At 57.4% G+C, this 16,352-nt stretch overlaps 1 protein-coding gene across 1 annotated transcript in view; it reads right to left on the bottom strand.

Moving 5' to 3' along the window:
• FAM207A (family with sequence similarity 207 member A) overlaps window positions 1-13,811 on the bottom strand; it is a 31,214-nt gene extending 17,403 nt beyond the window's left edge. The window contains exons 1-2 of the mRNA XM_028504852.2: window positions 13,544-13,811; window positions 9,830-9,938 (exon numbers count right to left, since the gene is read on the bottom strand). Of these exons, the coding sequence (XP_028360653.1) occupies window positions 9,830-9,938; window positions 13,544-13,681 (247 nt within the window). The 5' untranslated portion in view covers window positions 13,682-13,811. The remainder of the gene's footprint in view (window positions 1-9,829; window positions 9,939-13,543) is intronic.
• Between the last annotated feature and the right edge of the window lie 2,541 nt (window positions 13,812-16,352).

Raw genomic sequence — 16,352 nt, 5'->3', positions numbered from 1 at the left:
TGTCAGTGACCTCATGAGTCGTCCCATTTTAAAGGAAGAAAAACCAAGGCTCGGGGGCACCGGCCCACGGGGATCTGCTGTGGACCAGGCCTGGAATGGAGCATGACGTGTGGGCCCGCAGCCATCAGGCCTCCGCCGCAGTGTCCCCGGGCTGGGCCCCACTGAGGCTTCGCCAGCAGCCCTGGGACCAGGCCACTGGAGGGGCACCGGGGACTTGGGGTTCGGGGCTTTATTCCCCCAGGCAAACCAGGACTCATGACCAGCGTGTGGCACTTTTGTAATTACAAATTCATCACAGGACCAAAACATCGTGTTGACACACAAGAGGCTGAGTGCAGCACCTTCTTGAGACCATTTTCTTAAGGAGAAGTCAAGGCTTTGCCGTGGACATAGGCACCGCCCCTCAGAGCACCCAGATGACGCCCACGGCCCCGACTGCAAAACACGGAACGTCTCGGGCCTGCCTCGCTGACCCCTGGGCTGCCGCCTCCTTCACAGCAGGCAGAGGGTGGGAAGCGAGACACAGGACCCCTTGCCCCAGACAGGCACTCTCAGGTAGGAGGGCTGCCGAGGCGCCGCGTGGTGCCCACTGCACTGGGCGTGAGCCGTTGCACCATGCCAGCCACGCCTGAGTCCCCGCTGGACAAAGATGGCCACCATGTGTCTGAAGGCATCATGTGGCTCCGAGAAGACGCGCAGGCAGTGCCAGCTGGTGCGTCAGGTGACACTGGACTCTGCTTGGACAGGCTGGACACTCAGACAGAGCCCAAGCCGAGGGCAGCAAGGGGACCGTGCTGGGGAAGCGGACGCCACCAGGCTGCCGGGCGCGCCGCTCCAGGGCACAAAGATGACACGGTCCGACGGCCATCTGCCCACGTCAGGGTGTGGTGTGTGGGCGCGGACATGTGAGGGCCTGGATCGGCGCCTCTGCTTCCACTTGCTCCAAAACGGAGCGAGCTCCAGGCTGGCAAGCTCCTGCCTGGCCACGCTTCCTTGGCCTCGCCGGGCTCCCCAGAGACGAGCTGGGGAGAACCCAGGACGCTCTATGCAAGATGCACGCCCGGACTCATCCTGCCCCTCCACAGGCTTCCTGGGCTGTTACAACAGGTCCACGGTGTCCAAGGAAAAACAACACAGAAACAAGTCCCGTCAAGAGCCAGGCGGCGATCCCGCTCGTGCCGGAAACTCGGACAAGCCCTGGAGCACACCACGTCATGGAAATCACAGCCCTTCGCCGCAAGGGAGGCCCTGCGTGCCAGCCCACGTTGTACTTCCAGACATGCCGAAAGCCAACACTGCAGGCCCGCGGCCACGGGGGGGGGGGGGGGGGGACGAGGCGTCCGGCAGCATCCCTGGGGAGTGACAGAGTGAGAGTGACGCGCACAGCAGGGCAGGCCATGCCAGCCGGAGTGCTCGCCTGAATCCGGGCAGGTACCGGGAAGGCAAAGAGCAAAATCCTCTAGAACCCAAGATAAAAACAACGTTAACAACCACCAACGACAAGCGCTGGCGAGGATGTGGAGCAAAGAAAACCCTCGTGCCCTGGTGGTGGGAATGCAGGCTGGTGCAGCCACCGTGGAAAGCAGTGTGGCGATACCTCAAACAATTAGAAATGGATCTGCCTTTTGACCCAGCAATCCCACTTCTGGGAATATATCTGAAGGAACCCAAAACACGGATTTTAAAGAACACAAGCACCCCTATGTTCACTGTAGCATTATTTACAATCACCACGCTATGGAAGCAGCCCACGTCCATCAGTAGATGAGTGGGCAAAACAACTCTGGGAGATCTACACAATGGAATGCTACTCAGCCGTAAAAAAGAAGAAAGTTTCACCCTTTGCATCAGTGTGGATGGATCTGGAGAACACGATGCTGAGTGAAATAAGCCCACCAGAGAAAGACAAACACCATATGATCTCACTCCTATGTGGAATCCAATGAACACACTGAACTAACAAGGAAAATGGGGACAGACTCATGGAGAGCAGGGTGACAGCTATGGGGGTGGAGGGATTGAGGAAAAAGGACTCGTGGACATGGACAACAGTGTGGTGACTGCAGAGGGGAAGGGATATGAGGGGACTACATGGTAATGGAAAACAAATACAATAAAAAACCATTACTTGGAGAAAAACAAAATCAACTGACCGAGTGACTGCAGGTGGGAAGGGAGGGCCGGCCACCCCGGGCCCCTGCTCGGCAGACCAGGCTTCTCCCCAGTGCCTGAGCCCCGCCCAGTGCCCACGCCAAGGTGCCGGCATGGCCCTCGGGCGCCGGTGGTAACCTCAGGCAGGTACGGACCAAAACAGCACCTAGTGCCCAGAGAGGAGGCCTGGTGCAGACTCAGGTGCAGGCTGCCCTCACGAGAAAGCGGAAGGTAAAACACTCCTGTGCACGGCAGAACCGCGAGCTGCGGAGTCTGATGGTAGAGACACGCCTCGGGCAGCTGTCCGGCCGAGCTGCGCTTCAGTGCGCCCGCCCGGAAAACGGGAGCACAACCACGGAGGTGCTGGGGAGGTCGGCAGCCCTCTGCTCTGCTCTCATACAGGAGCCTCGTGGAACGGACGGCAAAGTCCCAGCAAGATCACGCCTGTCTGCCCGCCCCAGCGCCACCCGTGCCCGGGCAGCCCATCCTGCTCTCCCAGGCCTCATCAAGCCACCATGGCTGCCACCAGCGTGGGACGGTCAGAGGACAGGAGCCGGTCCCCCAGGTGCTGCATCTCAGAAGGGCACAGGTATCACATGAGCACGTCGCAATGGAACTGGAAGGAAAATCGGTACGTAATCGGCCTTTCCAGAAATGACGTCTGCGTGACGACACCGTGTGGAGGTGCTGGGGCACGCACGGGCAGGGAGGGAGCACTGCAGGCTTCGGCTGACGTGACCGACTCGTGAAACACAAAGGCATCTGTGGTACCAACGCTCCCCTCACCACAAGGAGAAACAGAACCTAAGACACAGATTTGGGGGACAATAAAGTAGAAACCACTCACACCCCTCTGGAAGGTCCCAACAAATTAATATGTAAACAAAACATAAAGGCCTTGGAAGCTCTACAGAAAACACAGAAGAGTTACAAAACACAAGGAAAACACAGATTTGACTGCATGCAAATTTAAAGCCTGGGCAGGAAAAAAAATTTGTGAACAAACTCAAAAGGCACTATGGGGTTGGGGGGAGCAGGCGAACATCTGCAGATGACAAAACGGGTCCTTCCTATGTAAAGAGCCCTGCCCAGCCAGTAAGAACAAGCCTAGGGGAAAACTGGGAAAGGGACGCAGATGGGCCACTCAGACAGAAACAGGGCCAGTGAATGCTCATCCGAACAGCGCACTCTGCAGGCCAGACCCCACTGTCCACTCTCTCCTCACGCGGCAGAGACCCGCACCTGCCCCGGCTGGCACGGACCAGCGGCAGACTCGTGCGCGCCGGGTGGGAGCTCCGTGCGCAGCGCCTTCACAAGGCAAACTGGCACCGTCTCCTGGCATTCTGAGTGTGCACACACTTGCCTTAGCAATTCCACCACTATAGTTTTTTTTTAAGATTTTATTTATTTACTTTTAGGGAGAGGGGAAGGGAAGGAGGAAGAGAGGGAGAGGAACAATAGTGTGTGGTTGCCTCTCACATGCCCCCTACCAGGGACCTGGCCTGCAACCCAGGCATGTGCCCTGACTGGGAATCCAACCAGCAACCCTTTGGTTTGCAGGCCAGCACTCAGTCCACTGAGCCACACCAGCCAGGGCCTCCACCACTATAGTTGTATCTGCAAACGTATTCACTCACATTCACAGATGTGAGGAGCAAGACCACTGTGTGCCGACCATCACAGAGCCCGGGTGGGGAAGTGAGAGCCAGGGCACGCCCGTGTGCAGAGAGGGGCGGGGACAGAGATGCCTGTGGTGGGGAAGGCTGCACCAGGGCCCGGCCCTCAGTTTTCACACTGACATGCCCCACGTCCTATCCTACCACTGAGGAAGCAGTGGTGTGGGCATCAGCGCAGGAGCTGTTGGTGGGGGAGCATCACAGGGACACCTCAGGGCGGAGGGACACCCCGGGGCAAGAGGACGGCCCGGCACCAGGCAGCTGGACAAGCAGCCAGAACACAGGAAGGCCGGGCCGCCCGCTCTGGGCACAGCTGGAAACGAGGGGTTGCCCACTGAGGGTGCAGGTGCAGGCACAGGGACCGTGCTCCATTCGTTTTTCTTCGTGTCCAGGTTTTCCTCATCATTTATACTGCGCCTTTGTAATTAGGTGGCCATTAAAAAAACCCAAAGCTATAAAACAAACTGAGGATGAACTGCCCTCATCAGACAATGTCCTAGAAGGAGAGATTACAAACCCAACAGCCCCATCGACATGGTTTTCAACACCCACCCGCCCGGTATTACTGCTAATGCACCCCCCCTTTGTTGCAGCACCTGTCTCATAATGAACCCGCAGGCGCCCCAAACCGCTGAGTACGTCAGAAGGACAGACTCCTAACCCTGGGGCCGACTCCTCTCAGACAGCCACACCACGGTCCCGAGATCGCTGCAGTACTCGGAAGGCTGTGGGGCGACCTGTGGTTTCAGTTCTGTGGCCGAAAAGCTGTCTTCCATCAGAGGTGGACCCCAAGCCCCCAACCAACTGACGGGAAGGAATAAGTAGCACCCTTGGGTGAACAAGAGGGCAGGAGCCCTCCTGGGGGTGCAGGACCCAGCTCTCCCCTGGGCAGACTGTCCTGCCACTGCCTGCCCCCACCCCAGCCTGTCTCCCAATGCCCCCCCCAAACCGCCACCTCCACCACCCCGCCTGTCTCTATCACCTTCTTCAGATTATTAACGGGAGGGATGGACCCAGGGTGAGCTTAGGCCACTAAGGACTCGGCACCTCGGACCCGCCCACACTGCACCTCTCAGCACAGTGCGTGCACACACGCCCTCACAGGTGCCCACAGGCCGCGGGTGGGTCCTCCCGCACACCACTGCCCAAAGCCGGGAGGAGCTCACTGGGACACGAGCGGCTGCAGCTTGTTCCAAAGTGGGGGGAGGGGAATTCATGCACAGCGCAAGGGGCCCACGCAGCCACAAGCAACGCCAGGTGGTCTGTCCAGAACTGGCTCCTCCAACGCAGTGATTCCCTCTCCACCTCCCCTCCCTAGTCAGTTCCCCTTTCACAGCTGCAGGCGGGGTGGAGGCGAGGAAGGGAGGCTGTCTGGTGGAGTCTGTGCCACCCTGACTGCAAGGCTGGAGGAAGGGTGGGAAGGGCCTTCGAAGGGGCTTTTAGGAAAACCTCTGAACACCCCCTGGAAAGCCCTCGGGTTCCCGGTGTGCTGCAGCCCGGCCTTCCCAGCGCCTTTCCAGAGGCAGGACGGGCCTCTGCAACCTGAGCTGGGCTGGAGGAGATGCAGCTTTGCCGCCCTCTGCTGAGCAGCCCTGCGCCTGCGCCTGCTCCTGCTCCTGCCTCCCACTTCCGAGGAAACCCCTGCGGTGGGTCAGAGGCACAGGGGAAGGGAACAGGGAAAGCGCAGGCACGGTACTTCGGTACTTCGGTCTCTCTGCTTGCGGGATGCGGGTGTCTCAGCAGCACAGGCCTAGAGACAGAGAAGGCAGGTACACACGTCCCCAGTGTCCCTGCAGCAAAGTCCCTCCACTGCGGCCTCCCTGTCCACTCACCACAGCCACTCCCCAATCTCTCCCGCCAGACAGCCCAGCAGAAACGCTTCCAGCACAGCCCCCTGGTGCCTCCAAGCCGTCCAGCGTGCTGGCAATGCTGAGGCTCCCCCCCTCCGGTCCTTCCGCTCCTGTGCCCCTAACGCAGGCCTGTCTCCTGCAGGCCCGTCCCACCCTGCCCGCCCCTCCCGCACGCGTCTGGGGCTAGCAGCGCCCACCCAGGCCCCGGGATGGAGTACTGGTGCCGCACCCCAGGTACCTGTCTGAGAACTGGGCAGGCTTGTTCTCTGCCACTGCCCAGCATTCAAGGAATATAGGACTAGAAGTAGAACGGCAGGGAAGCGACCTGTGTGGGGGAGGAACGCACTGCCACATACATCAAGCCCCCACACCAAGAAAGGACACAGAGGATCCTGGAAGCTGCTCCACAGACAGGTCCGTGAGCCCAGGGGCCCTGACCCGCAGGGCAAAGCCAGCTTGGCTGGTGGTGGCTGGGAGTCATCCGCAAGGGGGAGTCAGGTTGGTGGTGGATGAGTTGGGAGGGCCTCACAACCAGGCAAGGCTCCCCCGTGAGCGGGCTCAGCCTCTCCCGGTGCGCACGGGCTGCAAGGCAGAGACACAGCAGCAGAGACACGGGGAGCTGTTCTATTTGTGACTCAGCCCAGGGTGAAGGCCCGAAGGAGGGACCCGTCTGCGCTAATCCAGGCAGACGGGCGCCCTCGCCTTGCCCAGGAGATCACTGAGCAGCTAGCGCGTGAGTCATCAGATGCCGCTTTCCACACGGCCTGCCCCTGTCCCAAGCCACCAGGCCCAGCTCAGGCCTGGGGACCATTGAGCCCACTGTTGCAGATCCAGGCAGTGGCCAATAAGGAGGCCAGACTGCACAGCTGCTGAAGAGGGAGGCTCAGGTAGGGCTGAGGCCGAGACACAGACACCTGCACCAGGAACCTGAGCATCTGGACACCTTGGGGACACCTGGGGGGCTCCATCGGGAGCCCCAGCAGCTGTGGGACCTGATTGGGAGACCAGGAAGTACTTGAGGGAGTGCAGCGCAGAACCACGGGGCCTGTCCGGGCCCCAGGATCTGCACGGAGACGAGATGAGAGGGCTGCTGTGTTCCCGTAGCTGCCGAGCAGGACCCACTGGGCGCCGGGCCAGGGTTCCGCACTTGGCAGCATCAGAGACCCCCAAAGGGTGTGTGAAAACAAGGCTCACGAGCTCTGGGACGAGGCCCCCACGGTGCTAGTGCTGACCTGGGGCGACCTCAAGGGGGGTGCAGAGCTTCGGCCCCTCTCCCCGTGCAGGTGCAGCTATGCCGATGCCCCACAGAGACCCACCCAGCAGTGCCACAGGGAGGTCCCAAGGGCCTTCCCATTCCCAGCCGGGGCCTCACAGCTCTGAGGGGCCAGCGCCCACAATGGGGCTTGGCCTCTCCCTGCACTGCATCCTTGTCTGTGAAAGGGGACAAACGAGGCCAGTCCCTCACTGACACAGGAGTACCGCTGGGCAGCACGGCCGAAGAAGCCCAGAAGGACCCACGGGGAGGCCCATGCAGCACACCTGCCAGCAGATGCCACACTCATCTGACACACGACGAAGTAACAGTCCCAGGAAGCTACACAGATGCCCCCAAATCCAACGGCCAACAACACACAACACCAGGGCTCCAACTCAGGCTTGTGACTGTAAACTAATGCTCTGTCCCCCCCACTCCCTGCACACTGCTCGGAGACACTGGCTGTGCACAGGTGGCTTCTCCTTCTGGGTGCATGCCCCACCAACAGGCAAGGCAAATGCCAACCTGGCCCAAAAAGGCAGGGCCCACCCCACAGGCAGAAGGCAGCCTTGGCCCCACACCCACCAGGGGCGGCAGGAAGGAGGGAGGGCCCAGGGTGACAGGCGGGAGAGGGGAACAGCCACCACTGGAAACTGTCAGAAGATAGCATTTGTAGCTCTCTGGTGGAATACTATCTCGGCAATTTTAAAAAATCCTAGTTTTTGTATGAAATGCCAAATATCTAACCACAATCATATGTAAAGCGCTCACTCAAGGTTAAGATAGGCGATCGGAACCTCCCCAAACACCCAGACAAGCTGTAAGAGAATCAGTGAACACAGACAAGGGTTTGACCACGGCGCTCACCAAAGAAACTTCTGCAAAATGAGGACTGCCAGCGGTACCCTCTCCAAGCACCCTCCTCCATTCGTTCCCTGCATATTTATTCACCTTCCCCCGGTCTGGGCCCTGCAAGACTGTAAGTGCGCTGCTCTTTGCTACAATGTTACAGAAGCCAGGTTCTCATCGCCCCTTTGAACTGCTCATCACCGCTGTCTCGTCCGCGTGACATGCACTGCACACATTAGTAAACTGCTTTTCTCTTGTTGGTCTGTCCTTTATGAACCTAATTTGCGGGCTCCCTAGGAGAGTAGCGGGGAGATGTCTGCTCTCTGCGGTTTCAGTGCACAAAGAACGGCTGGGAGAGTCGGATACACCTCCCCAGTGACAACGAAAATCCAAGGCAATGATGCAAACAAACATCACCCCACAAAAGATGCCTGATACATGAGGGCAGTCCAGAGGGCGTCTAGCCATGTAATATGAAAAACAGAAATATTTATTGTAGAAGATACAAGAAACACTGTACACAGAACAATGATGCCTCAGTCCCCTTCAATGTAGGCTCCTTGGGACCTCACACAGTTCTCCCATTCACCATCAGCTGCCCCATCGTATTTTCCTGAATCTCATAGATGGTCTGAAATCTCTTCCCTTTCAAAGGAGATTTAAGTTTGGGGAGAAGCCAGAAGTCACAGGGCGCCAAATCTGGGCTGTAGTAGGGCTGAGTCACCTGGGTGATTTGATGTTTCACCAAAAACTCTGCATGTGATGTGATGCTTGAGCAGGCACATTGTCATGAAGGTGCCAATCACCAGTTGCCATAGCTGCGGCCTTCTGAATCACCTGAATAGTTTCCATGGAGGAATGTTCAAGCTTACTGCAAACTGTGATGCAGATTCGTTGCTCTACTCACTCAGTCAGTTTGAATATGACGGCCACACAGTGCACACGCTCACTCAGTGGGTCTAACACCCCCACTGACTAGTGCAGTCAAGTGATTGTTCACACGTGTGCATTCCAGTCCATTCTCCTTGGCCGCCAGGTTACATCAACGCTGAGCAAACCATTCTCATTATATTAACAATGCCTGGACTTTTTCTGGACAGACCTCATAACTCAAGCCAATGAAATATTCGCATCTTACAACTCTAAGTTGTTTAGCAAGTGTAGATGGAAACCTGGAAAATGATACAAAAATCTGGGTGCTGCTTAGTCATCCAGCAAGAACAGTCTGTACGTATTTCACCAGAGAGCCAACCAAGAGAACACAGAGACTGATGAAGCAGTGAGACACACAGCACAGCTACGTACGAGTTCAGAGATGAGGCGTGCCGTGGGCAGGAATCAGAGGAACGGGTGTGCCGGTCAGGTGCAGTGGGGTTACAGAGGGACAAGGCGAAGCAGCCCTGCCCCCGAGGCCTGAGGGCTCTGCACGAGGTTAGACACCTCCAGTGTTTTAAATGCTCAACCATACACGTGCAGCTCACACCTCGGCGGCAGCCTTGGGGTCTCCCTCCACACTGGGTGGTGCACCCTCCCAGTCCGAGAGAGCTCACTCCACTCCGGGGCATCCGGGGATGCTCAGGTGAAAGCTCTGGCCGAGAGCTCAGCTGGATCGAGAAACACACGGGAAAAGGTCGGCAGGGGCCTCTGTGCAGTGTGGGCCCTCGTGTGCGCCCTGAGTTGTACAAAGAAGCTTTACGAGGCATCGTGAAGATGCGGGCACTGCGTGTTTATTTGATAAGAAGAAATGAGTGCTAACTTGCTCAGATGTAATAACAGCATCGTAGACAGCTTTTCTCAAGAGCCCTCAGAAATAGACACTAACGAACCACGAAGCAAACTGACAGCTTTGAAATAACGCGGTAGGGGTGTGCTGACGGTGGCTGATGGGCACATGGGATTTCTTTACACCATTCTTTCTAATTTAATAGATCTTAAATTTGTCCACTAATACAAACCTTTTTAAAATGCATAGACAATTGAAATGCCCTGACCCATGTGCATGAACAACTCAAAGCCAGCCGGCACCGTAAACAGCCGAACCCTCTCACCTCTCCTGATGGAAGCGACACTCCTCGCGTCCAGGTCCAGCTTCTGCACCAAGGTGCCGGGGTCTATCTGGGTCCTGGCAAAGATGTCGGTGTTCACAAAAGCCCACTCCTGCAAATGAAAGAAAGAAGACCACGTAAGACTCGCTACATGGCTTCATGGTAAAATGCAAGGCCCATCAAAACGTAGGGAGACCCCAGGACGAGGGCCTCAAGCTGCGTAGGGACTGGCCCGGCTACCCGAGGAGGAGGACCTGGGAACCTGTCCTCACTCCCCAGGCCCAGCAGGGGAGCCCAGGATCCTCAGCGCTCAGACCCCAGAGCCCCACAGTGACCCCTTCCTGCCCGCCTCAATCACCAGGGGGCTGGGCTCCTGGCTTAAGAACCATCTCAGACCAGACTCGGGATCTCCCCCCAAACCCTGCATCTTCTCACTCCTCCGGCACTCTCCGGCTTTACATCCCTTCCTCCCCCTCGGCACTGCCCCTCCCAGGTCTGCTTCCTACCCACCTTCTTCCCTGCCTCAGGGTTCAGAGCCCTCCACGTCACTGCGCATCACACGCGCTCACCCAGGATCCGCCTCCCACACACATCCAGCTCACTCCAGGGCCAAGCTCCCGGACAGGTGCCTTGGCAGGGACTTCAGCACCCACCCCCGGGGGAGTCACACACCAATGGACAGGATATGGGTGGCACGGAAAATGGCCTGAGGACCAAGATGGTGCTGGGCTACATGCGCCCACCCAGAGTGCCTGACAGAAGCCCTAACTCTTGGGGATGTCCCTGGTGTGGTGAACAAGAGACCTCAGAGAACCCACATGTGAAGCACTGAGGAGCCTGGGGGACACCGGGCAGAGGGGGAGGCCACCTCAGCTGGCACCGCCCCACAAGGCGGAGCCCCCGGTCACACGCGGAAGTCTGCACACACTGACACTCAACTCCTCTCTGTCGCTTCGGCGTTTCCCACAGCGTGCCTGTTACCTCATTGCTTCCCCTTCGGGAGCTTAACATAAAAGGGGCCGGTGCTTTTGCACAGTGTACAGTGTCATCATGTGACTAGAAATCAGAATTCTGTCCAATTATTCCACATCAAAATTCGATGGGCACACTTTTTTTTAATACAAAGTCTTCTTATTGCCTTCTGTCTCCAAGTCCGCCTCATCTTGGTAAGGTTTTCTCTTTCTCTCTCTCCTGTTTGGTGCCTTCATGTCTTTCACAGTGTAGGCCGAGCTACTCTGTAGTCCCTGTCTCGTGACTGTGTTTCTGACGTCAGGGCGGTCCACTGCCGGGGCCTACTCTGCCCGCTGACTCTTGCTCACGGCAGCTTGCTTCCTTGTCATTTGAACTGCAGTCTCGGGTCCGGCGGGGTTTTACCTGCGGAGGGAACCCCATCTGACCTGGCCAGCACGGGAAATGAAAGCTGGGGCTGGGGGTGTGGCAGACTGTCTCCCCAACTACCATTTAACTCGTGAAAATTATAAGTCTTATTAACAACAGAAAGAATCAATGGCATATCAGAAGCTACCATAGGAACTTTACCCCTTCCCCCGGTTCCCAGTCTGTGGCTATGGCTTCCTGGGCGTGGAGGCGGTGGCCGGCAAGTCCCTCACCCCACCAAGCTGCGCAGACTCTATTCCAAAAAGGTAAGGCCAGAGAGTCAGGGTTTCCTCCCCCTCCCCCTGCCCCTCCCCCCTCACTTGTCGGGCAGACACTCCACCCTAGGCAGGGAAGGTCTGGGGTCCTGGGCTCTGACTGTCCTTGCCCAGTTCGTAGAGTGAAGCTACCCACAAGCCGAGGAGATTAGGGGCCGCCTCCCAGCTCCACCTGCAGAGAGGGGTGTCACCAGAGAGAAGCCGAAGCCGCCCCTGCCCTCCGAGGAGGGGACTGGCTCTATCAGGACAGAATGAGGAAAAGCCCGTGCTAAGGGTGGCGTGGGACACTGGGGATCCGTGCAGACTGTGCAGCTCACAGCACCGCAGTGCTGGCAGCCACCAGCCACCTGGCCGCGCACACAGAGTGTAACAGAGAGAACACCACAAAAACAGCCGAAAGCCCTTCCGGGACCACAGTCCACCTTGCGGTCCGGACTGCACCCTCTCAGGAGCAACCACTGCTGGATGGGCACCCTGGAAACCACGTCCGAGCAAACACCATGCAGCGAAGGACCCCGGGCACAGGGCCCAGGCACAAGCTCTGAGCCAGCGCTGGCTGAACGATCCCGGGCGCTAGCCCAGTAGCACCTGCAGGAGAGCGCCCCTGACATTCTGCAGGCCGAGAGGCTTATGCCACGCTGGCTCAGGAGCGATCAGGGGAAAGTCAGAACTTCCAGACCCTGGCTAAAAGTGGATCAAAAACAAACTCCCAGCGGCGAAAGCACCGTGCGGGCCTCACACGCACCCAGTGGTGAAGGGCAGGAACCTAACTGGACGAGGGAGGGGCTTACCCCCACTCTGACCAATAGTGGCTTATACTGATCCAGGAAGCCGGGTGCAAAGATGAAAACAACAACAAAAATACAAGCAAGGAGACCGAAGGCTGCACGCTGGAGGCTGCACACAGTTCAGAGCCAGGCCAATACATAAGTAAAAAGACCAGGCAAACAGGACCCGTCGGTCCCCTGGGGGTGCCACAGTGCACTCCCCACATGTCCGGTTTCTCACAGCAACCAAGTATGACCCGTGCAGAGAAACAGGAAAGTGTGACCGAGGTGGCTGCAGCTGCATTAAGGGGCCCGCATGTTGAACTTACTAAGAGTTCAAAACAGCCGTTGCAAATGAGGCCGCAGCTCTAGAAGGGACATTGTCTACAGAACTGCGGGGGCGTACGATGCCATCTCACCAAACAGAGCCTATCAGGAAGAGAGAGGCACTATTGAGACATAAAATAAAATCTGGAATCAGAACACACGGTGATCAAATTTCACTCGAGAGGTCCCACACTAGAGCTGAGCCACCAGCAGAAACAATCAGCAAATTTGAAGACAGATCGATGGCCATGATGCCATCTGAAGGAAAGGGAGAAAAAGAAGAGAGCATGACAGAAATATCAGTGGAAATAAGTTCACGGAACAGCCTTATGACATGAAGATGCAGGGAAACCTGCCTGGGACGGAGTGACCAGGCCAGCAGGGGAGCTCCACCCAGCACACACCCGATCACAGAACACAGTCACTCACACACCCCAGCAGAGGAATCTTCCACGGGGAGGCATCACCGACCACGAGCCCAACAGGAAAAGCTGTCTGTACAAGGCATCCCCTGCAAGAAACGGACTCCCCAGGGTCTCGGCCAATGAGAAACCATCACCACCCTAAATTCGTCCTTTTCTTCAATGGCATTTTGTTCAAAACAACCTCTCCAACTTCCTCCTTTTATTTCCTTAAAATAACTCCTTTACTTTGTTGTACTTGCCTGTGGCTTTTACTGTCGCTTGTTTGTCCCAAATGTCCCAAGTTGCTTTTTTTTTTTCCAGCTCAAGGCTCGGGGAAAAGTCAACCTCTCATCCGCTATCTCAACGTGAAATGAACCTGGAGGCCACCAAACGCCGCGGATCCAGAAGGCACGCAGGTGGGGAACCACAGGGCCATAGCCAGCGTACGACCCCCCAGGCGACACACTGCGGCGCCCCAACCCACCCCCGCCGACCCTGCCCCCATCCCAGCCATCCCCGTTCGACACACACCCCAGCCGTCACGGCCGCCCGCGGCCCCTACTTTACCTTCTTCCCCACTCCGCCGGCCGGGGCCGGCGGTGGGGCCGCCTCCTGGGCCGGAGGAGCGAGGCCGGGTGCGGATTGCCCCGTGAGCCTCACGGCAGCCTGGTGCACACGGGCTCGCAGGCCCCTCACTTTCCCCATGTCTCAGATGGAGAACCACAGCGGGCCGGAAGCAGCGGGGTGCACGAGGTGGAGCCCGCTGGAAGCCGGTCCTGCGCTCTCTCTGCCCCGAGGAAACCCGAGCCCAGACGCCCGGGTTCCGAGCCCCTCCCCGCAGCGACCGTGTTGTCGCTAGGGAGGGGCGTGGCCGTTTATCCGCCCCGCCCCCGAAACGCCCCGCCTCCCAGGCAGAGACGGTCTAATTTCTGGAATCCAAGCCGTCCTCGCTATTAGGGTATGATAATGTGGCGCTAGATGGAACAAGCTTGTTGAAAACACACTAGTGTGTTTGTCACACGACCCTTGTGCCTTTGATACAGTCTCAGGGGGAGAAATAAAATGAAAAGGCTGGGGCCGGGGCCTGCATATTATCAGAAGAGGTGACCCGAGAGATCTGTGACTGAATGTGGCTGAATCTAAGAGAAGCCCCAACAACCCTTGCCTGAGCTAGTCCATTTGTTTTATTAACTGTGACTGAACCTTTACTTTGTATCCATCTTGTATTACAGCATTTCATTTACTCCTCAAAAGACAGTTCTTTTAGCCCTGGCAGGTGTGGCTCAATTGGTTGGTTTCATGGCCTATAACCAAAAGGTTGCAGGTTCGATTCCCAATCAGGGCACATATCTAAGTTGTGGGTGTGTTCCCTGTCCAGGCGCAGGCGCATGCCACCCTTGGTCTGGACACAAAGATACCTGGTCTGGGTGCCCGTGTGGGAGGCAACCAATGGGTGCTACTCTCTCACATTGATGTTTCTCTCTCTCCCTTCCTCCAAAAAGCAATGGTGTCATCAGTTTAAATGGGAGACATGCTGGGAAGCTCCAGGACCAGAACCTGAGTGTGCATTCTCATTCATGAAAACAAGAAAGCAAGCTTCAATGGTTGAATGGATGTGACTTTCAAAGAGCCCTATTGTTCTGTCCGGGCCACTCAGGAGTCCAGGCTCGGCCAGGACAGAACACATAGCAGCCTCCTCCAGCCCCACCTAGGAGCCCAGTGGAAACCCAACCACAAAAAACGGGCAGGCTTTGGAGCAGAACGGCCCCGCACAGAGCTGGGCACCCCTTCTCAGGAAGGGTGGAAAGGTGTTTGCCCTGGTGTGTGGTCTCCCTGCTGCGGGAACGTCAACATTCTATTTTGGCTGTTACAGGCCTATTCAAGGTCTACAGGAACTGGCCTGCCCAGTTCCGGAGTGTCCAACATGGACAGGACACTTATAGATGATGAAGGCTCCTGCGTACACCAGCATGGATCCAAGCTGAGGCCAGAGAGAATGTCCCCAGAAGAACTCCAGAAGCCAGCCCCTGTCAGGGCACCCCAGTGTTGGCATCTGCTCAGCGCCTCCCAGACTGAGTGGTTGGAAGGAGAACTTGCCCTTCTTTGGGACATCTGGGAAGTGAGGGTGTTTGGAGAAGGCCATGCTCACCCCAGGTCAGGTCCCCACCAATCGCATGGGACCTATGGCCTCTTTAAGGGGGTATCATCAGAAGTGTAAGAATCCTGGTTCCGATCAGTTCTCCAAGGGCACAGCGCAGGTCCCCAGCTGCGCCATGATACAACAAGAATGCAGAGGTAATTTCTGCTGATGTAAGCCATTCAGGGTGAGCTATCGGCACAGCACACAGGCACAGAGACAAAACCCCGTGAGCATCGAGGAGTGTCCTCCTGGCAGCCCACACAGGAACACTAGGGAACATTCCAGAAGCCCAGCGTCACTGACCTGGTCTCTAACACACTGAATCCTCTGCATCCAGCCATTCTGGTTTCCTGAGTTATCTGAGGCAGGGAGACCCCACTTGGCTCCTGGCGGGTCCCCTGCCAGACCCAGCCAGTGAGGGCAGCACCTGAGCAGCTCCAGGGGCCTGTGGGACAGCCTCGGCTTCAGGCGTCCCTTTTGCCTCCTTATGCAATCCACGCTGTCTCAGTAAGAGGAAACAAAGGTGAAATGCCCCAAAATGGACCTGCCACAACCTTACAAAAGTCCTGGCATTCCCTCTCTCTCTGTCTGCCCTCTCATCCCCCTCGTGGCCCCCTACCTGTCTGGGCTCTCCACGCCACACCCTAGCACTCTGACTCTTTGGTCTGCAGCCCAGGTCTTTCTGCTTCTGCCTCTGAAAGTGTCCTGGGAATCTCAGGGGGGGATTCTCGCTCCCGTCTGCCCCAGCAACATGTTCTCCTCCGGGAGGAATGGCTCCACTATCCAAGCACCAAAACGGAGGGAGGTGTCATCTTCACTCCCCCCCGCCACACCCACTCCCCCAAATCCCACCCCACTGAGTTCCTGCCGGGCCTTCTCTGGGTCTCCCTGCCTATTCACACCACTCTGGGCCAGAATGGACACCCCCTCTGCTTACAACACCCCTATCTACCCAGAGGGCCCCCCAGGCCAGATATCCCTGGAAAGGAAATCCTGGCCTTGACCTATCCAAAGCACACCCTCCTCCCGGCTCCCTCAGCTGCTCCACCCTTCCCAGCCCTCAGCCCTGTTGTCCCTCTGTCCCCTGAGCTGTCTGCCTCCACAAGGGTCCTCAGGACCTTGGTGGTCCCCCATTCCCAATGCCTGGCTGGGGCTTCAAAGGTCATTGTTTGTTTTTTCTCTGACTCAATCTTTTGTCGCCTGAGGGCGCTCGTGGACCAAGAAGGATGCGTTCTT

The sequence above is a fragment of the Phyllostomus discolor genome, chromosome 2, assembly GCF_004126475.2.
Source record: "Phyllostomus discolor isolate MPI-MPIP mPhyDis1 chromosome 2, mPhyDis1.pri.v3, whole genome shotgun sequence".
NCBI classification, from domain to species: domain Eukaryota; kingdom Metazoa; phylum Chordata; class Mammalia; order Chiroptera; family Phyllostomidae; genus Phyllostomus; species Phyllostomus discolor.
This window is presented reverse-complemented; position numbering and strand designations above follow the sequence as displayed.